The following is a 22,651-nucleotide window of genomic DNA, read 5'->3' as shown; positions in this document are numbered from 1 at the left end:
CTCCGCTCTCCCTCCTTATCTCACAGAGAGAGCGATCTGTGGAGGAACAGTTATGTTGTTGAAATCAGCGAGAGCTGTGTTGTTGTCGAATGCTCTGTCATAGCATGTCCAATTAGCTAATGTTGCCAGGCAACAAATAGCCTACAATTCAATCCACTAAGCAGAGTTTTGGCTAAAATTGCCTAGCAACAGCAATTTAGCTGAAAGGGAGTAAAAAAGTGCATCTCTCTGGGCTTAAAATAGTTCTGCAGCTCTTTCTGTCACTCCTTTAATAGAAATTAGAGTTTGATTAAGACCCCAGAACAGTGCCTGTGAGTCCCTACCGAGGGCGCGACAGCCCCATGTGTCAGGGTGGCTACAGGCTCCTGAGAAGGACAAAAGGGGTGATCTGATCTTCTCCAGGCCGTCGTCCATCACTCTTTCTATTAAATAAGATACATCAAGATTCTGTTTCACTCACTGAGTACATTACCTTTGCCAAAATCAGTGGTGAGAGGGAGATCAGTCTTCAGACTGTCACGCCAGCGTTCAAAGCCATCTGGGAAGAGGTACAGACCCTGACCACAGATGGCGTATCAAATGACGGGCTCTTTCGTTCACTTTCTCACCCCTTCACTTATCAATCATTCTGCACCTCTCTTTGCCCACTTACAGCTTCTACACAGTGATCAGACGATGGAAGCTGCTTGTGTTTGTATTTGAAGAATTAAAATATTTTATTTGCAATGATTGTATATCCGTTGTATAATCATCCTCGCTCATATGCATGTTAAAGATTACTTTACAAGTTTGACACCATCTCCTGAAGTTGTTAATGTTTAACATCAGGAGATTATTGCACCCTTATCAGATACATGCTGCACGTTTAGTAGCCAAACAAGTGGAGAAATGTCGGTTGATAGTGAAGCGTCATTTTCTCTCTGATGAGCTCCCACAGTTTTGTCGCAGCAAAACTCTGAACATGGCTCAGTTGAGGGCAGATTGCAGAGCGATGGTGGTATTGGCTCTGGTGCTGATGACTGATTTTATTGACTGGAAAATTAAATCACTTTGATATAGAAACCGTTGGCCCGTAGCGGTGGCCTCTCGACTGAAGGATGCTCCTTTGTGCAGCAGTGGAAGAGTACTGGACAAATGTTCGGACCTTTAGCAAACAGAATTGAAACCTGTTTTTCTTCACTTAATATTTCAGTAGTTAATCCATAAATATCCATAATTAATGTATTTAAAATAACCTTTTGTTTCGTGAATTATGCAAACATTTCAGTCAATGTCTGTGTTTGAGAAAGAAAACATCAAAAATATACAAACTCTGTGCAAACTCAAATATGCATGTGGATATACAGTGTGTGTGTCTCAGTGTGTTGATTTGTGTGTGTGTGTCGTCCCGGTCTTCCTGGAAGCAGAGGCGCAGGTTGTGCTGGAAGGTGGATAGTGTTGCTGGGTTGTGGCTGTGGCTGTCAGCCTGCTCCTGTAAAGGATGGATGTGGGAGACAGAGGGCAGGCATATCACTGTGTCACCTCTCAGACCACCGGGTGCCACGCCCCACAGTCGATGACACGTCCGCCTCCGCCGCGTGCCTAAAAGACAGCCTCCTTTTTCTTTAACTTTTCCTCTCTGGCTCTCGAATGTGAACAAATGATCCTCATGGAAGAGTTTAGGCTTGTTAAAGACAAATAGACATCTTGTATCGTGTGACGTTTTGCTCCATCATGAAGCTTCTTTAATGCAAATTCTTCCTGAAGTGTGTGAGACAGAATGAAACCTAATAAATAGTTTTTACTTGAGTCAGACCCACAGCAGGTAATGCTTCTTATAATCATTGTACTGTTTTGTCTCGTAAGATGAAAATAGGATGTTTGGGATTTAATATCTAGTAAAAAATGCTTCCTGCTGCTGAACATTAAGTCAGACAAAGATAGCTGTTCATTAACACATATCATTTTGTTTGTTGTGTTTGTAGAAGAGGATTTCCCAGATCCAGCAGATGAGAGCAGCGAGAAGAACAACAAATCAGGTCAGACCCTCGTTACAGCCTTTCACTAATAACAAGAACACTTCCAGCTTGATGCTTTGCCGTGATGGTCTTTGCCTAAAACTTGAGAAAAGAACATTGTCTTGTTCTTTTGTTTAAATCCGTGCTCTGCATTTCCTCTCAGCTTGGTCATCAGATTACGCTAACTACTACCAGGGTTTATGGGACTGCCTCGCGGACCAGCCGGACGAGCTGGCCTTCCAGAGAGGAGACCTCATCTACATCATCAGCAAGGTCAGCATCAGCAAAAAATACACCCCAAAAAAAAGAGGTTATTTAAAGTTCTCTCAGAGTTCTGTGGTTTTTCTGGACACATGTTTCCCAGCCGGTTGAAATGGGAGATTACTGTTCTGTCATTCATCTCTAATGGGAACCATTCCTGATTGCACCCTGGACTCGTTGACATAATTACCGGAGCAATTTTAGTAGTTTAAAATGAGTTAAATGTGATGTAAATGTGTACAATGTGCAATTATTTAAGGGTTAAACAACATCAACTCCAGTAATCACTGTGTCCTCATTTACTTCCTGAACATGCTGATATCCCCAACATCTAAACCCTTCTGTTACTGAGCGCTTCTGTGTCGATGCAGCAGCGAAGCACCAACAGTGGCATTGTCTTTTTCCGGGGGCCACTAGGGTGAAGTGCCATTCGGGCGCTGCGTAATGGTGCTGTTGTTCATTATGGAGCCTCTATCACAGGGGTTAATTGAGTAGGCAGCCATGCGAAGCTCTTCCTTTCTGTTTGACATAAACTGCAGGTGAAGCCATCCTGCATCTCAGCTCTTTTCCCTCAATCTATTTCCTCGTGTTTTATGGCCATCGTGTAGTTACATGCAGAGTATCTACCAGTGAAAAGCCACCCTACTGGAAATCAATGGCTTGTAATTTAGGCACTTTTACTCTGCAGCGTTCAGGGACTTGTTCCCTGAGTGTTGCTATTGGATGCTCTGAAATTGAATCATCATGTTCTGTGTTTAGGCTAAATTATCTGAAGAGCAGAGGGAGGAAGAAATTGCCGTATATTCAGCTGTTTTCTAAGTAATTATGTGGTAGAGTTTGAGAAATGATCAACATCATGATTTTTTGCATCTTTAATCAGCAGTTGGAGCCACTGAATATTAATTATTTGTTATATACGGTTTTAAAACATTAATGTTCTCACTGTTACAGTTTAGACAAACAAAGAGTATCAAAAAGGAGCCTTGTGTTTGTAAGCGCAGATATAGCACAGGTGAAATATGCTCTGCACACAAGATGGACTTTTAATTGAGCGCTTCTTGGCAGCGGCAGATTAATGAGATGCCAGCCTCCTCTGTCTGTGTGTGCTGGTTGATAGGGGAAAATGTCAAAACAGCCATGTCCATTTTTCACACGTGATGACAAAGGCGGCGTACTTGAGGAAACAAAGGGGACCTGGCTCTGTGCTTCAGATCTGCCTCGGCCCTGCCCGCCGGATCTTTTTTCACCGTACGGGTCAGATTACTGCTTCTCTGAAGACCGTAAAAGCAAAACTAAGTCCAGGTTGGAAGCGAGACTTGGCTGTAGTATCTCGCAGTGTTAATAACACAGATTACTCTTGTTTTGTCAAGCTGTGCGCAGAAGTCATAACATGGTGACAGACTACCAGAGAGTATCCTAACTATCCTCTAATGGATTTAAAGCGAGGGGCTGGTTGTAAATTATTAAGAGGTGATCTCCGGACGGCTTCTGAGTGTTTGGTATTGTGTGACGGCGTGACTCCACCCGTGTCCCATTTTGCGTCCTAAAAGCATCACGTTCCCCTCCTGAATAGCATTATTTGGATTATTGCCTGTAATCGGCTGTTTATTTTAATGAGCCCTTGGGGAGGGCTTCCCTGCGTCTTCTGTGTGTCGACGCTGGCGTTCAGTTTTACGGGGGATTCCTGAGAACCCTGACCTCGATGAGTGAAATACGGGCCCTTGGCTAGAACTCAAGTCTGTCGCTTAACTGGGGACCCAGACACATGAAATGGCCGTAATAAAACCAGGGCCCATAAATTCTCTTAGAGGGTGGGAGGCCTGGTTGTCTGTGCTGTTATGTCAACACTGACCATAATTACAAGGTAATAAGGACACGCTCTAAGTGCTAAATCAATGGTGCTAACAAACTGTTATTTTTAAAGCTGGGATGTGATTGACTGCTGAAGTGCAGAATGGGATAGCCACAGGCGTGGTGTCATATGGCTGTGAACTGAGGAGAACATGCCGATTGTATAAAAGGCCCTCATCCATCATTATTGATCTCTCACTTACTGTAAAGTGGGGGCATTTTTACTGTATTTGTGTGTTTTTTTTACCCGTGTGTGTTGCTGTGTGTGTGCATATCTGTGTGTCGCTGACAAAGTAAATAAATTAAGGACCTCACAACTCATATGAATCCCATTAGTTCGAGGGGATTAATCTCGTAGTGCGCCTCTGCCGCCGTTTTCAGCGATGCCTAACTTGCTTTCCGCAGAGCTCGATGACGACGCTCGGCGTGCTGATACATGAGGTACAAACACGCCATGAAATCCATCTCCCGAGTTTTGCTCTGGCATTTCATTTCTGAGAGCTTGCATTTTTCTAATGCGCATTATGGCTCTGCTCTGACGTTCCAGTGTGCGCTGACAAATACTGGTGAGCTCTGTTTTTTTGCAGAATGACACCCTCAGATTTTTAAACTCGCTGGAACATGTTGAGATGTTGTGACACGTTCTCGCTGCATCACATCCTGAATCATGCAGCGAGATATTTGTCAGGGGATTTACAGCGTGTTGTTGCAGCATCAGAATAATTTATAACAGTGGCTTAAGGCGATTGTTTGGCTTCACCCTGACACGTGTAATGCCTGTGCATTTTGTCGGCCATGTCCCACGCCACACCATAAGGCTGTCCTGCATTCTTGCCCTCTAATTTATGTATCCCGAATCAAAAGACACGGGCTCTACAGGTCAGCTGTCACATTCCTGTATTCCCACAGGCACTCATGGAGAACGGCGGGATGGAGTGGGAAGAGATTTATGGCTCAAACCCGTCCAGGGTCCTTAAAACTCTGGCAAGCGCTGCTGCTGCCACCTCTTCCTCTTTCTCTCCATCGCCCTGCTCACCTCTCCTCCACAATCCGCCGTCCAACCAAAACCCAGAGAGAGGGAGACGAGCCAGCCAATCAGGCGCGCCTCCCAAAGCAGAGCGTCATAACGCATTTGGCCAAAGTGTTCAGCTGCAGCTGCCCGTTACAGACGTGGCAATGAGAGCGTGGACACCACTGACACCTTGTGGTTGTTTCTGTAGCAAGATGGTTTTATTACATGACAACTTATACAAACACCCAAAGCTGATTTACCGCCTTATAGATTTATGCGTTGTGATTTATGGCCTCGTAAAAACACAAGTTGTGGCATAAAAATGGAAGTAAGGAATTTTAAACGTCAATTTGTGTTAAAAAAAAACACTTCCATGCAGGCTACCTGTGAACGTCTCTCTTTGGGGTCATAACAGGCTCCTTCTGTGTTTAACAAGATGGTTTGGCCCGCTGCCCACAGGTCACACCGGCTGAATGCAGCTGCAAAAAAAGGAAAAGTGGGCAAACAATCAGATGGGAAAAGTCAAGCAAGAGAGACAAAGAGCGTGGATCCCTTTATTCTTTTGTGTGAGCCCTGTCCCCCCTCTCCTTTCTCCTTTTCTCTGTCACACACCCATTTAAAGACCCCTGGCTGCTATTGTGGCCATAGACACCAAGACGCTATAGACAGGCAAGACATCCTATTTACCACCCAAAGTAGCAGGGGGTGAGTCTGGGGTTCGGGGTCATGCAGGAGGCAGCGGTCATCCCCCGGTCAACTACAGTAGGTCATTATTCAGCCCAAGCCAATAGCCCAGAACCGCGTCCGAGCAACCCACCCCCCAATCCATTCTGCTTAATTATTATAAATGAGGGGCGGCGTAAACAGCCATCATTACAGACACTCAGTGGCATACACAAATCCACTTTAAATTGCTATTAAGTTAAGGAGCTATCTGTAATCCCAGGCGTGCATTAGAAAGGAGCAAGTAGGTTTTCTTTTTATTAAATCTCCTCGTCCCTGAGATATTCTCAAACGTTCTCATGCTCTGTCATGTTTCCAATTTGAAGCCAATTCACTGATTTAATTAAAAGCCCACTTGGAAAAAACGGACACTAAGTAGCCATTTCCATCTCTGGTTGTGCGGAATTATCATCCATATTTCTGGACGGATTTCTTTTGGAGCAAAATCCCCACAACATCCCAAAATAAGCACTTTTTTCCTTCTGCAGTTTCAGGTAATAAGTCATTCGTTAGCAGCGAGGAGAGCTCGCTAACCTGATAGTGTGTTACAGATCACGGTGGAGGTGTCCATGTTTCTTTGTTAGAGGGACCACTTGTGATCAAAGAACTGCAGAGAGCTGCAGAGTATCTGCTGAGTGCATGTAGAGGAGAAAGAGAGAGACGCACTGAAAAAACAAGAGAGGATGCGAGCGGAAAGGCTGCTACAGGAGAGATGGAAAGAGGGGGAAAGGGAGGAAAAGGAGGGAGGGGGTTGGAGATGGGGAAGGAGGGAGGGAGGGAGGGAGGGAGGGAGAGATTGTAACACCCAGGCGGCGGGTTCAGCGGCAGGGCAATGAGAGACTTCCTGCGCTCCATCACGCCCAAGGCCTGCCTCAGTCAGCTGGTGGCCGAGGAAAGATGCCTCATGTGTCAGGCTTATTAGCACTCCCCCTAGTTTGTATGCATTTGGGATTGTGTGTGAGTGTGTGTGTTACATCTGTGCGCGCGTGTGTGTGTGTGTGTGTGTGTGTGTGTGCGTTTGGGAACAAGATGAGAAAGGAAAAGAGGACATGCACTCAGAATATGCAGAATTTCCCCAAAACAGGTGCATTGTTTTTAAAGAGAGAGATGTTATAGCTGTGTTTTGTTTAGGTGCATGATTGTGTCGCCTCCCGCCTCTCGCTTCACCTCGTTGTCTTTCACCGCGCCCAACCAACCTCGACTCACCTTCTCCTCGCTTCAGGCTCGGGTAGCTGTCAATCCGTCCTCCGGTCGGGGAACATGAGCGATGGGCCTATCAGAATGCCACCATTAGCCAGCCCCCTGAGTGGTAAATAAACGATCGCGCCGGTACACTGCAGGTGTTGTCATGGCAACCCACTCTCAGTGCCAGCCCCGCCCACGCTCGTTCCCCCGCGCTCTCGGCGGAGGAGTCACCGGGAGGTCAGCGAGTCACCGTGCCGCAGCCGCCACGACACGGCGCTGTTTACACCCCCCCTCCCTCTGCTCCCGCACAGAGCCGATGTGATCTGCATCCAGGTTGCAGCAAACACTCTCTGATTTTTGTCACCTTGTTAATGAGACAAAAGCAGACATTTCTCAGGAGTCTGCCACCCTGGGACGCTCGATTTTTATCCCCTGAGCATCTTGGAGGAAACATCTAGCACTTCATATGAATACTAAACAACTCGACGGCTCGTTCAAGGTGCCACCATGAGCCGAAATATGCCTCTGCTGTGCCCCAAACTTAGCATTTCAGGGCGTAAGATGCAAAATGAAATGAAAACAAATCAAGCTAAAAGACAAAAAGAGGAAAACAAACAGAAGGAAGAGGACATTGAGGAGTTAGCATAGTTTTTGTCATTTGGATAATTTACTCTCCACGCCTCTTGGAATGTCCCTATTACAGCAGGTGTACTCTGGATGAACCCATTTCAAGTATGAGGAAGATGGACTCTGCACGCCTGACAGACTTCCACCGCCATTGGCGCCCACTCTGTGATGTAGCAGTTGTATTAAAATGGCGGCGCTGATAATCCAAAAGACCTTTCTCAGGGAGAATTTGAGACCGACTGCACAGATGGGCCGCGGAGATAAATAAAACTCTCTGTCACTACGGTTGGTGGAATAGTGCTGCGACGCCCCCAAGGGAGAGAAAAACTGTTTCGCTCCCTCTCTGCGATGCCTCCCCCCCGTCCGTCTGTCTCCCCTCTCCTCCTCCTCGGTTCACGATATCACGAATTTGGGAACCAGAGCCAGCTCACCGCAACCGGGCTTTTCCCTCCACAGTCTTATGGGGAGCATAAAAAGGCCATTTCGGACCTAACTTTCCCCTGCGTAATGAGCTCAAACACACACTGAATTGCCAGTCAGAGTTTGTCAGAGAGCCAAGCACACTGAGACATCCCAGTCTGAGCTGTCAGTGAGGCACGTAGAGGAAAATGATGAGGCCTGGATGGACAATCAGCTTATTGTGGCTACCTGTTTGTGCTGTAAGAACACTTGAGTCTCGTGGTTTATCACTTTCGAAGCGATTCATTCATCCTTGCTGTCCAAATGCTGCTCATTAGCTGCAGGCCTCATTCCTCTGGCTTCAGAGAGGTGTCAGGTCCGGATGATAAGCTGAACCTTGGACAAAAAGCCGTTCATCATGTCAGAGTGTTTTTACAACGAGGACCTGTAAGAGCAAGAAGAGAGGTCTGATTCTGATCTAAGACATCTTCGGTAATCAAAGGAAAAACATGTTGTGTGTCTGCTTATATGTGCTTGTATGTTCGTCGTATGTGCTTGTGTGTAGTTGACCGCTTCCTCTTCTCTTCGGCGCAGAGATAAACGCTTCACGCAGCCGTTCTCAATCTGCCGGAGAACAGAGGAGAGGCGAGTTCCATCAGGGCAGAAAAATGACGGCCGGCTGGCGTCTCCTCTGCTGGGCTTTAACGCCCCTCTGGTCTCCGGCCAAATATTGATCTACTACAGATCTAGTTAGAGCCCAGCTGCTGTGATCAGATGATCGTCTGGCTGTTTGTGTGTCACAAGAAGCTTGTAAACAGATGTAAGAATTAACAAAAGGTTTTATTTCATTCGAGTCAGGATCAGGTTTATGGCCACGTAGGTTTTCACATACAAAGAATTTGACTCGGTGCTTTGGTGCAGAAACAAACACAGAGGTAGAATTTTTTTAAAAGTAGGTCGCTAGGAGCTGTCGGGGAACTTCAATAGAATAATATAACAAGAAACAATAAGGATATAAAAACAATATAATACAAAATATGAACAATAAGTGACTGAAAGCTGTACACACGGTGAGTGCAAGTATCTAACAGTATAAAATTAAAAACATTGCAATGTAAGCAGACAGGTTATAAGTCTGCTGTGCATTAATGTAACACATAAATCTGAATAACTGTGTTAACGTTAATGTAATGTTACGTGACTGTGTGGCTTTTAGATCTGGAAAAACGAAGGAAAATGTGTCGTCTGTCTGCACGTTTTTTTATTCTTTTTTGGCTGTAACTATAAAATATTAATCTAACATTAATGACTTGATTTAACACGTTTCCTGTAAACTGGTTTGTACACATTTTATCTAACATGGATATGACTCTTATTCTTTCTATGATGGTTGAAGGCAAAAATACAAAATCTCTCAGTTGGGTGAATTTTTAAACCCCAAGAAAGTGTAACGCAAATTTAAATTTGAAAAAGCAACAGTAGCTAATTTAGCCGACAGTATTTAAACCTCACATTAAGCCTTCATGTAAGACTAAGAATTTTTAATGTCAAATTTCTGAAGTTGCTCAAAAACGTTTTCTTTAATTTAGTAATTTATAATACTAATTAAATAATAAAGTACATAAATAAATTGTAAATTAAATATATTTGTTTAGAACTTTTCAAGCCGAGCATTACCGAGTGCCTCACATAAACAAATATAACACAACAATAAAATACACAGTAATCTGATTGATTATATTTTCTGTGAAGAAAAGTCAGATATAATTGTTTTTGAAGAATCAAGAAACACCCTTATTTTATTTTAAATATCATTTTATTGATTAAAACAAATCAAATGGTTGTAGAACACTTTTTTGTTTTTAATTTATTAAATGCAATCACCCTCCAGAAGTAACAAAACACAATTTATTAAATCTACTTATTTTGTTTTACCAGTAAAAAAAAAAGAAGCTTTTATTTTCTTAATTGAGGTGTTTTTTTTTAAGTGGCCAGTTCAGGTTACAATCAGCATTTTATTTTGAAAGTAAAAATGTAAGACTCTGCTCCTGTTTGATTTTGTGCGGCAGTCATCTTATAATTAGTCTGGCAGAACAGGCGGCTGCCGTTATTGCTCCTGAGCAGTTAAAAAAAAGCTGTTTTAATTTAGTCGCTCGCTGTCTCAATAGTCTTGTTTACCGATTTGAAAATCCTCCAGGCTCAGCACCCCGACATCCACGAGACTAGTGAGGTAGCCTCTCCCGGATTTCCTTTGTGTGCAGTACAAGACGGCTTTTTTAACCTTAACATTTGAGTGGCCACTGTAAGGGATCAGGGCCACGTATGATTGCAGTTCAAATCACTGGAATGGTTGTTTTAAGAGACATACTGTACACTCAAATCAAATAAAAATGTGTGATTGGTGCTAAATCCTGCTTCGTTTACTTGTCCTCGGACCCCTCGGAGACTTACGGTTCTTTATTTGTTCCTTTTGGGTTCAGGAGTACAACATTCACGGCTGGTGGGTCGGCGAGCTGAACGGCACCGTGGGCATCGTCCCCAAGGACTTCCTGCACCCTGCCTACATCCTGTGAGCTCCAACAGGTATCCAGCACTCTCTTATCATCAGCATTATGGACCATTACTGTGGCCTAATACACAGAAACGGTCCCCCTGGTACTCATCCAGAGTGCCATTGAGGTAGGATTCAGTCGTTGACCTGCCATTTATGGCATCTGCTGGCTGGAAGAAGTACTGCATTAAGCAATCTGAGCGCTGCAATGGGCAATGGGTGAGGATAAATATGTGCAACAAAAGCATGATTACAGCGCCAGTTGTCCTATTTAAGAAAATGATTCCCTAATACAGTGAGATAGGCACAGCTTAATATGAATACTAAATTATTAATGCATGATCCTCTGACTGTGTTTTTCTTCTACAGCTCCGCTGCCGACACACCCGGCCATGAATCTCACACAAAGCCCGCTCCGACACCTCTTTGCCTCCTGAAATTAATCTGTAAATTATTTCTTGTAAATCTGCTGCAGACAAACTTCTTCCTGTACACTATCAATGCAAAGACAATACTGATGTGCAAACTAGAGCTTAAAACTGACATCAGGTCAATGGACATAAAATTAAGCAACAACTATTTTGATAAACGATTAAATTATTTATGTAGAAAAATAAAAGATTGTCCAATGTGACGATTTGCTGATTGCCTTTTTATATCATCATAAAATTATAAAATACAGAAATAATTTGTTGTTTTGTCGTTTGACACCTTCACCTTTAACACATCAGACTTTTTTACACATTTTAAATAGACTAAATAATTCCTTTATTAATTAGAAAAATCACTAACAGCGTCCTCATTGGTGGAAATAATTTAGGCCGGTCTAGTGCAAATTGATTGCAATTTTTGCACTATAACATTTTAAAAATGGGGTAAAATATGTCGATTTTTCTTTTGTATTATTGACATACATCATAAAAAATGTGGCAGATGTTCTGTACCATATGTAAAATATGTTAACATGCATTCTTTTTGCAGTAGTTTAGAGAAATTGCTCCAAATAGCGGCAATATTTGCTGCTGGAGTCCGATTTCTCAGTTGAAATCCAGCGTGTGGTTTTATTTTCCGCCACTAGGGGGCAGGATTGCTCCAGTGACTTGTTTTGTGTTTTGCAAGATGGTGTAACTGCATTCAAGAAATAAATAATTCCATGATACACAACTAAAGATACGAGAAGAACTATTTATTGAAGATAAAGTTATCCTATAGTTGATGTGTTAATTAGAACAAGACAAAGAAACAGCATCAGTCTGTGAGAACAGATACGGTTGCCATGGCTTCTCCTCAGTTAAAAAAAAGCTTTTATTTTGACGCTCACTGTCTCAGTAGAATTCTTTAACATTTTGAAAACCGTTGAGGCTACCAAATTGTCGAACAGAATATTGTCCATCGCTGTTTTGCAGTTGGGATTATGACTTTTCCTTTGTTTATGCATTTTACACAGTGTGTTTTTAATCTGATATTTCTGTTGTAATCCATTAGTGTGGTTTTTACATTTTCAGCAATTATGTGGCCGGGTTGCTCCACGTCATATTAAAAAACAGTCACAAGTACCACCGTAAACAAGGAAAAACTATTTATTTGAAATAAAACAACAATATATAGTTTGTGTATTTACATGGACACAGTCACTCGGGTTGTTATTTCTGCCCTTGTCGATCCATGTTATAAAACAGAAGTCTCCTTTAAAGAGGGGCTTCACCTCTGAACATAAAAATAACCTGATAATTTACAGCGTATAGAGAAAGCAAAACCCAGCACTCTACAATCCACCTACGAGACCCCACTGTGACACAGGATAACGGACGAGGCTCGTTTCTGTGTGCAGTCGCACAATAAACTCCGAGTCCCTTTTTATGCAACGAAACGAGAGACTCCAAAACAGAAGCAGCTGAAGTGTGTGAGAAAACAATGAGGTCACAAAACAGAGTTTCACACTAAATTAACTCACAGATCTTTAATGAGGTTGAACAAAAACAGTCTTTTCTCACTTTGACCATCAGTTAAAAGAAATATAGCTCCCGATAAAAAATAAATAACCTGTTGAAAAAGAAGTCACATTAATAAAGCTTTGTGTATGTAAACCATCGTGTTGTCCTAAAGGTGTGATTTTGCAGAACATGTAACAGAAATGAATTCTGTGGCAAAGTGAACAAATAACTATTGTAATTTATTACCATTGCTGCCACATGTCAAACTGTTATTCTGGTCATCTTTTGGGCTGAGACATTATGTTGTTATATCCTATGTGACATAGTTTGTTCAGAGTAGTGTGTGCCAAGAGAAAAACAGTGTGTACATTAGTTTGCCCCAGTTTTAACTGTGACTAAGTAGGTTTAAAGTTCGTGTCTGATACAGTGCTCCATCCATCTCTAGACGACTCGTTACATCAGCTTTGAAATTCAGTAGGACAGTTGTAATAACAGTGTTTCTTACAGGTTTCACATTATTTAAATAAGAGCAGGAAAAGATGTGTGAGCTTCTGCAGCGACTTAAATATAGAATTTATATTTTCAAGTCTTCAAACAGTGCTCACATGTTCATATGTACGCTGACAGAGTCTTGGTTGCTGTAATTGCCTGTAAATAATTTCAGTATTAGCGATCCTACAAAAAAAAATCTGCAGTCTTCAAAGTTAAAAATATAATCTCAAAGTTCTCAGTTTCTTTGTTTTTTATCGCCACCTAATAGTGATTAAAGGCAATTGCAGGCGCATACGTCTAATTTAACCAGACGGTTGTAACTCGCGATTTTCCTGGCTGACGGTCGCTTTCCTTTTCAGACTGTTTGCTTCATCTGAGCGTTTGTTTCTCTTCTTGTTGAAGTTGTATCTGTAGTCATCCATCTTTTCTTTGTTTGTTCAGCCATAGTAGATTACTGTTTACTCACAACACTTGCAGAGAGCGGAAAAGCAGCCGCTTAGCTCCGCCTACCCTCTCTGGCAGACCAACCACTGCTGGCTGATGGAGAACCGTCACAGTCGCCACAGACACCCTGTCTGTAACACTGCAAATGCAAAGGCTTTCATCAGTGGGCCATAGGCTCAATCACCATTGTGTTGCCTCATTCAGCGATAAATAGAGACTTAACAGACATTTATTTAAATGGAAATCTTCTGGATTACATTTCAAAGAGTTAAAAAATTAAATTAATAACTGTTGAATTTTGTCCCTTTTTTTGGATTGAATTTCCTCTTTTCTTACTGTCCTTTAACTGCAGCTCGATAAGGAAGCACAGATCCAAACTGGTACTAAATAAGACTTGAAGATTCATCTTGGAGCCTCAAATCATGTATATTTTATTCGATTTTAATGGCTAACCGGAGGAGAAAAAAAAAAATCACTGTCTTCTTTTTAATCAAGACCTATTTTTTCTGCACGTCTTTTCCTTCTTTTACATGTGTTAACTTTTCCCATTATTTTTGAATCTATACTTTAACTGTTTCACTTTATTTTATTTGTTGACTGTGCATTTGATTGTCCTCTTGACTTTGTTTTTGAAGCACCTTTTAAGACCGTTTTGAAAGATGGTTTATGAATAAAGTCATTGTTTTCTTATTATATGAGCTTAAACCAAACCTTAGAAAGCATTTTCAGGAAGGTACCTCTTGACAGTCTGTAGGAGAAGCAACCAAAAACTCTTTCAACGTACCTACAAACATGTGAGTCTTAAAAGAGTTGAACATTTAATCTATCTTTAAATTAAAGGTCATGATAAGTCTCTCAGGTGTTTTGTTATTGAGGTACACAGGAAAATAACTTAACTAGATTCCAGAGCAGTCACATAAAACTTGTAATTTTATCTGTTTACACGACAGTAAAACCTTTAGCTCTTTACAAATGCATGATTCAACCCCTTACTTCGATGCATGTACCCTGTTGTGACCTTGGGCGCCCTCTGCTGTTCACAAGCCCATCATCCACAGTAGAGAAGCCAGTTAGCGGAGGAAAACAGTGCTGATATTTAGTGTGCCTGAGTGTAAATGAAGATTTTAAAATAAAATATGCTATAAAAAACAAAAAGTAAAAAGTTATACCTACAACATGAATGACAGCACAGTGTACGAATGATGTGGTGCTCTTAAAGCACAACAGACCAGAACATCCACATTGTGAAGACAGAATAATGAGCAGAGGATTTGCAACAACAGCTCCCAGTGTATGTTTAGGTAATGTGCGTGTTAGAATTAGAAGTAAAGGTGTCAATCAGCTGCTTCACTGATGCTCCTCCACCTCCTGAGCCTCCTCTGACGCATCCAGGGCTTCCTGCTCCGAACATTTGCTATCAGCCAACACAGGCGAGCAGCTGGTCTCTATCACACTGAAGTCACTGTTTTCAGTCAAATCTCCTCCAGTCACAGCCGAGTTCAAGTCATTGATGTCGCTTGTAAAATGCAGGTCCTCGTCCTCCTGCGTGGAAATGTCCTCTTTTTCCACAGGGCATCCGTTCATGTGTAGGTCCAGAATGTTTCCACTAGAGGGCTCCACTTCTGACCACTGAGTGCCATCCTCGAGTGCCGTCTTCATGTAGCCGTTCGCTTCCTGAATCGAGTCCTCAGCTTCATCACAAATGCTTTCTTCATCGCTGACCTTGACGATGCTCTCATTGGAAGATGGCAGCGAGCGGCTTTCCTCGTCGCTCTCGTCTTTGGTCCTAATCAAATCCACTTCCTGTTCAGCTTCTTCTTGGTCCGTTTGTACGATGCTGTCACTGCTGTTTTCCACCTCTGGGACACTGTGCTCATTACAAGTATCTGTTTGGATTTCTGGCTCAAGTGGCATCTCGTCTTTGCTCTCCAATTCGTCACTTTCTTCATTACCTGGCTCTTCCTGGCCGTCAGAGTGTCTCAGCTCCTCCGGACAGCTGACATCAGCAACGTGACCCTCAGTGCCACCAACAAACTCGAGACAATTATCCTCAGAGATGACATGATTTTCTAAAACCTGCTTCCCAGCGCAGACGTCTTCCAGAGCACCCTCCTGAGATCCGACATCCTCGTCTTTAAAATCTAAAGTTTCTACAGAATTTTCACATTTTTCTGGCTCATTGGCCTTTTCTAAATCTGCCTCTTCAGACCTTTCCTCATGATCATCCTTCTCCTCTGTGTCTGAATGAGGGACAGTCTTTTCTTCTGTGTCAAATGTCACAACGCTAACCTCCTCAAAGCCAGTCCCTATCGGCGAGTGCACCTCCACTGGTGTCTGTATCAGACAGCTCCTCTGCTGGGTCTGTTCTGCCAGACTAAGGCTCTCATACGGGCTGTCACCCACAAAAAAGCTTGCCTCTCCTGGGCAACAGTCCTCCACCACTGCCTCTAGATGGTTGTTCTTCTGAAGGACCCTTATTGAAGATTTCTCCTTGTGTTGTAGCTCAGCTGTGTCCTCATCGCAGGACTCCAGTAAACCTTCCAGAGGGTTGGGCTCGCTGCACGAGAGAAGCTCAGGGCTGAAGGTGTCCTTAGTTTGTGGGCATGGTTGATGAGGAGCTGGGCTGTGGAGTGGGAGAGAGAAAACACTTTAGCTTTTAGTTTTTAGATGAGAAGATTCAACTCATGTCTGTGTGTGAAATATAAAGTTACAGGCAACGCTGATTAGCTTAGCCTAACGTAAAGACTGTAAACACAGGAAAACAGGATTTATCCAGCTGTAAGAAAACTACATACCAGCACGTAACAGCTCAATAACTGACACATGTTGTTTGTTTAGACTGTTCACACAAGGAAGTTTATACATGAGAATATGTGTTTTTTTAGGGTTATGTTTCGTCCAGTTTGTGAACTGGGCCAAGCTCGATGTTTCTCCTCATTTCCATTCTTTATGCAAAGCTAAGCTAACTAGCTTCAACACCATTCACTCTGTGGTATCAATTTTCTATCCAGCTCTTAGTTAGAAAGAATATAAAACCCTTTCCTTTAATTCAATACATCAAAAATGTACACAGAAATGAGGATCTATCTGCGTCCAGTCACAGATGAATACTTCAGAATATATCATACAAACCTACATTAAACAATTGACCCTTCGCTAAGTCCCGCCCCCCTTGGTTACTGTTGCTATGCCTGTCAAGCTTTCGCACCAGCATGTAAATATTATGGCGTTTTCAGCTTTAACAGTGAGAGATGTTCCAAGAGAGACAACAGAACATTTCTGGAAAAATAGTTCCAAATATCAGAGAAGTCACATTTGAAAGCTACACCCTGAATATAATCTGTCACCCAACGTCTTGATTCATGTCAAGGACAATCATAGACAGGAACAACAGCAGGGTAGATCAATATATTGTTTTATTCTAAGCTAATGATTAGTTATGACTTCCAATGTTTTAGCCCATTGCTAGCAAAACTAAATGATCCCACTTTCTCATTTTGTTTAAAGCGTGTCAGGATATTGCTCGCATATCGTGGGCTTGATCCAAACACTGGATCTCCTAAAGGCACAGCAGGAAAGCCCAACAACATCCTGAAGTTTGCCACAACAACGTTCAAGGGAGGTGCTTAGCGAAGGGTAATTTGATTTTCAATTATATATTTAATAGATTCAATGTTTCAGTTAAAGGGTGGGTTGTACTATGCTGCACACTCTAGATCCTTTCCTGCATTGGCAGCGTGCCAGACACCGCATGACTCACCTATAGTGAACTGAATTTACACAGAAGAGAAAAGGCAAAGGTAAAAGGTTACTTCCACATCACTACATCTGCATCAATAGTTCAGTTCCTGCCTACCTCTCCATGGACTCGTACGAAACCGTCAGACTTGGCTCCTTGATGGAATCCTCCTCCTGAGCCTGTGCGAAACCCTGATTGGACGAAGCGTAGGTGAGGATGGCGTCCATCACCGAGTACGGAGTGTGGCCCTGCACGCAGTCCAGGATGTGCCCGACCGGCAGCTGAGTCTGCAGGAAGAGGTGGAGCTGGCTGTCTGACAGACATACCGTCATGTGAACCACCCTGCAAGAGTAAAGATACAAAAACATTAAAACTGTATCAACATTTGTTATCAGGAAGTTACCTTTCACAGGTAGCTTGCATAACATAGTTAAAGAAAAAGAACTGACTTGTCCAAGAAGACCTGAAGTCCTTTCCGTCTCCCCTCCAGGAAGTCCTCGTTGCTGAAGGAGAAGAAAGACTTTCCAGGAAGGTCGGGGACGGGCCTGGGAGGAGAAGTCAGACAAACAACACTTCACACTTCATGTTTGTAGATTTAAATGTTCCAATAAAAAGGATGCAGAAATGCCAAGTATGTGGAAGTGAACATGCAGACAAAGGTGTTTACACTATACCACAGAGTAATAAAGGTAAAAGTGAAAGGTCACCTAAAAGGTCAGGTACAAAATGTGTGATTTTACTGAAATCTCTGGGTTGTTGTGACAAATGAAACCTGCATTCAGTCAGAATTATTTTACGCAGCACTGAAGCAAAACAACCTGTAAACACTGACCTAATATCTCCTTCTAACTTTGATAATGCAAAGGTATTAGCAGACAGTTTTCTGTTCATACATCCAGCAGTTTCAGAGCAACAACATCATGAATTTTGAGTCGGGTTTTTGACCTCCTGATGAATGTACGTCTAACATGCATTCATTTTAACTCTGTTCTGGTTTCCACCCACTTTGGAGGGACGTGGCTCTTTAGCTGCTAAATGCCTCACGATGCTCATCGTCAAGTTGTTAACTGGAGTGTACAGCAGTTTTTTGGGTGGGGTTTCACTGAAAACAACTGCCTGGAAGACGGTGGAGCATTTAGATCTAATCAGAGCCGTGAAGGAAGCTGAAACAACGATCCTACAGATGCTAAAATACCCCAAAGGCCTGGAGGAAAGCACAGATTTATAGTGATTATGCTAAATAACGTCACTGTGAGCAACCCATTTCATGTGACATTTGAGCCACAGTGTCGCTTTAAACCGACAAATTAATTAAAGCTGTAACATTTGTCATCTAAACTTTTCCGTCTACATCTTACAACCCTAAAACAACAAGCTGCTCAAGCTTTAACTTACACCAAACCGGCGTTCTTCTGCAGCTTCTTCCTGAGCCAGGTGAACTCGCTGTAGCGCCGGCGCACGCAGGACGTCTTGGCTGTGAAGGCTTTACTGTTGGTCTGGAGTTGAAAAGAAATACATGTATTTAAGTCAACAATAATAGATTATACAGAGCCACAGTGTGAGCTACTGTAGATACCCATTAAAGGGTTAGATGGGCAACTTTCTAATAATGTAATCTTTCTAACAGTTTCTGTCTTTGTGTCAAAAGTCTAATATATATTTTTCCACTGTGCCATAGAGCTCCACTGTCATCCAAAGACTATTAAACATCAGTGAACCACTCTTTGCACTGGTTGATAAGTAAGAAGTTACCATAAACACACGCATTTGATTTGTTTTGACTTCCACATACACGTCCTGCTAACTGAGTAGAGCACAACATGTTAACTAATCTGCATCTAAAAATAGTCCCCCGAAAATCCACCTTTTTCCGCTTGCTTGAACTTTCGGCTTCGACTTTGATTAAAACTACAGTGAGCGGCTGTTTAAAGAAAAAATGCTAAAAATGAAACTGAATATTTGTGATCTGCATCTTCAGAAGGAACAAGTTCTGAGAGCTCACACACTTTTGCTTTTGGCCTTTTCAAGGGATTTGTTGACAATGAGAAAAACATATAATCCACCAGCCTTATCCTTTAATTTATGACATATTACAATTTTACACAACTAATCTCGTCACTTGTGTTGTTGCAGGTATGACTCAGACCCCACCTGTTAAACTGCTGCTGACCTAATGGCAGAGCGTTAAGCGTTATCACATGTCAGATTCGTGCTGGTGACGTGTGACACAGTCCAGGGATGTTTGTATAACAAGCTTCCTTGTGATAGGCCAAAATCAATCAGTCTGTTCCCATAGAATAAAAGCAGAGGACCAATTCCATTAGAGGATAAAAGTTACAACCACACTGTGACCCCACGTTTCATCAACACATCACGAGACCACAGTAAAAAGAATATTCTGGCGAGTATTTTGATGATTGATTATATCCTTTAAGCAAAAATGCCAAATATTTCCTGGTTCCAGATTTTAAAATGTGACTGTTTAATGCTTTTCTTTGTCTTGTTAGATAATTAACTGAATATGTTTGAGTTTTAGACTGTTGGCCAGGCTAAACAAGACTTCACCTTGGGCTGAGGGAAATATAATTTGACTATTTTCTGATATTTTATAGATGAAAGTCGTTCATCAGGCTATAAAGAAAACAATCTACAGAATAAATAATGAATGTAATTCTTAGTTGCAGCCCAACAGAATGGACAATGAGACATGTTCAGGTGTATTTAACATAACTTTGAAATACTACAAATGTCCCCAAAATGTTTAAGGTTAGGTTGAACAGTTAAAATAATGTAAAGATTTGTGTCTGTGGAGGTGAGATGAGCTCATATCTGCTTGTTTGAGCTCTGGATTTCTAATTTCTACCCTCGTGTGTAGGCGTATCAATGACAGACAAAATGATGAGTGATCATGTGAGGTCACATGACTTAAACCAATTTCATGAGTCAACACTCGCACAACACATCCGTCAAGTCATGGAGACTTGCTGCTGACACAGCATTCCTCAACGCAGGCAACTGCCTGGACAACAACATCAAGTCCTGTCCAAACACAACGCAGGAAATCTATCTGCTGAGTGAGGCCGAGCTGATGTATGTAGAGGCCGTTACTTTGGGGATGAGTGTCAAAGACAAGTACAGCAGTATATAAGGGTTCATCTGTTGAGAAGCTATTTCTAAGTATCATCGTATTCTCTTATTTTAAGTGTACTGAAGGTGAATTTCAAGATTTACTTACATTTAATGTACGTAGTTTGAATCACAGTGTAGGTAATCCCAAAGTAAAACAAATAAGAGACGAACATCTATGTTTGTTGTGGATTATTCTGACTTTTTTTCTTAAAAGTAGAAATCAGAAAATGTTAAAAAATGCCCCCTCCATTTTCCAGAGCCGAAGCTGTGGCCTTCAAATGTCTCTCTTTTAACAACAGTCCCAAAAAAACCTTTTAAAAATCATGTAAATGAAGCTGAAACTTGAGGATGTTTGACATTTCTACTTGAAAATGTACCAAAACAATCTTTCAGTTGACTGAATGATTAATCAACTAATCAATTCAGCTCTAAAACAAATAACTCCCAAAGTATCTCCCACTTAAAGTGACCAGAAATAGTTTAATTTAATTGTTAATACTCACATGTAGGAAGATTTTATAATCCACATATGAGTTCCATGAGCCTTCATTTTGAACGCGGGGATCTTGGACCCGCACTGCAACAAACTCCTGAAGGTCAGAGACAATAAAATAGTGTTTCACCTTATAAATGAATAATAAAACAACTGTGACGCTTTGAGTTTTATTGTTATCTGGTTGAAATGATTGAGATCTACAGCAGATTACTGGCAGGCGTGACACATTATACCACCAACTATTCAAAGAGATCAACTTCCTCAATCTTTTATATGCATCGGTAGAGTTGTTCTCTGGTAATTTACTGGAAGCTTAAAAAGAGGAGGGCTCACCAATGCGAGAGTTCATTCTCATAAGGTGTAAATATTGGAATTAATGACGGTAACTTACATCTTCTTCTTGATTGCTGATCATCCTATCGAGTGCTGCACTGCAAAGAAAGGAGAAAGCATTAAAGGGGGTGTTCAGTGAACAGGATCAGAAGACCCAGCTTGGTTCATCTTATATGATGACTCATACAATAGAGAAGTTGGTCAGTGAATACCCACTGAGTCACTCTTGCGGTCATTTCTCTTTACAATTCAGGGGAGTAAAGACTTCAGACTCCTAAGAGCTTTTTTAAGGAGTAACAGGCAGAGTAACCCCTCCAGGACTTATAGTAGCTGGCTTAGTCTGTACTGTACAGCTGGGAGGCCAGACTTACATAACTCAATGTCAGGGTATACCATTCATAAACCTGGTGAAACAAACAGAGAGTTAGGAGTGTAATGTGCCTGTTAGGGCTGCAGCTAACTATTATTTCCGTTATCTAATAATGTATTTGCTGGGTTTTTGATTATTCAATTTTTTATGTACATTAAATGTCAGATATTGGAGGAAAAAATGTCCAAGGTGAGGTCTCCACATTCCTTTTGTTTGTCTACCTCAGCCAAAATCAATAAAATGTTCAGTGTACAATGGTATGAATAGAGAAAGGACAGCATAACATCATATTGACAACTTAGAACCGATGGAAATGTGGCATTCCCCCTTTACACATAAACGATTAATCAATTGTCAAAATAGCTTTCAATTGATTTTCTGACAATCGAATAAACGTTTTACGACTAATGGGAATTAAACTGTAAGGATATATGAAAAAAGCAGGCAATATTGATCATTAAACTAACTTCCAACACCTTTTGCCACAAATTCAAACACTTCAAGTGGCTATTTCTTCTTCAAAACAAAAGTATTCTAGCTACGATGGGCGTTTTCTCATACAGTGCAAAGAATCTCAAAGTTATATAAATTTTAAAAAAAAGACAAAACCACCTATGTACCAGTAATAACCCCAACCAATTAACAGGTAACATTATTTCATTTAAAATCAGCTAACGACTCTTCAAACGGCAGCTAGTTGTCTGGCCTGAATGACAACACTTACTCTAAACAATCAGGCTAACTATAGGAAACATCAGCTAGCTAAAGGCTAATTCCACACGATAATTACTTACTTTCATGAGGTGTAAGTTTGCTGCTGTGTTAATATCCAGCCTGCTGTTGTCTATGATGTCCTTCTTGTCGAGGTTTCTGTTTTATTTAAGTACAAAAACCTCAAACACAGAGGCTTGTTTTCCCGAACACCTCCTATCTCCATTTCGCAAGTCACAAGCGCCGCGGCTACGTCATACCATGACGTATTTGCTTCCGGGGTTGCGCGCGCGGCATAAGTAAAGCAAGGCGCGGAAGGGAGCGTGGATTTAAAATTAAAATTTGTTTTTAAAGAGCAACTTGCAGGGTTTTTTTTACGAGATTAATACTCAACCTT

At 41.8% G+C, this 22,651-nt stretch overlaps 2 protein-coding genes across 2 annotated transcripts in view; one reads left to right on the top strand and one right to left on the bottom strand.

Moving 5' to 3' along the window:
* skap1 (src kinase associated phosphoprotein 1) overlaps positions 1 to 11,787 on the top strand; it is a 31,278-nt gene extending 19,491 nt beyond the window's left edge. The window contains exons 10-13 of the mRNA XM_069665074.1: positions 1,965 to 2,018; positions 2,161 to 2,270; positions 10,536 to 10,638; positions 10,976 to 11,787. Coding sequence (XP_069521175.1) covers positions 1,965 to 2,018; positions 2,161 to 2,270; positions 10,536 to 10,628 — 257 coding nt within the window. The 3' untranslated portion in view covers positions 10,629 to 10,638; positions 10,976 to 11,787. The remainder of the gene's footprint in view (positions 1 to 1,964; positions 2,019 to 2,160; positions 2,271 to 10,535; positions 10,639 to 10,975) is intronic.
* A 2,538-nt stretch (positions 11,788 to 14,325) lies between these two features.
* snx11 (sorting nexin 11) lies at positions 14,326 to 22,472 on the bottom strand. Its single transcript, XM_069664863.1, has 7 exons — positions 22,338 to 22,472; positions 21,232 to 21,271; positions 20,848 to 20,934; positions 18,611 to 18,711; positions 17,665 to 17,760; positions 17,333 to 17,557; positions 14,326 to 16,099 (listed from the first exon to the last, which is right to left on the bottom strand). Exons 2-7 carry the CDS (start codon positions 21,253 to 21,255, stop codon positions 14,824 to 14,826), a joined length of 1,809 nt encoding a protein of 602 aa, XP_069520964.1. The 5' UTR covers positions 21,256 to 21,271; positions 22,338 to 22,472; the 3' UTR covers positions 14,326 to 14,823.
* Positions 22,473 to 22,651: the final 179 nt, after the last annotated feature.

Source organism: Semicossyphus pulcher, unplaced genomic scaffold, assembly GCF_022749685.1.
Source record: "Semicossyphus pulcher isolate SPU_LCO1_2020_fin unplaced genomic scaffold, fSemPul1.0.p SCAF_16, whole genome shotgun sequence".
Taxonomy (NCBI): domain Eukaryota; kingdom Metazoa; phylum Chordata; class Actinopteri; order Labriformes; family Labridae; genus Semicossyphus; species Semicossyphus pulcher.
Note: the sequence above shows the minus strand (reverse complement) of the source record. Positions and strands in the feature narration are given on the sequence as shown.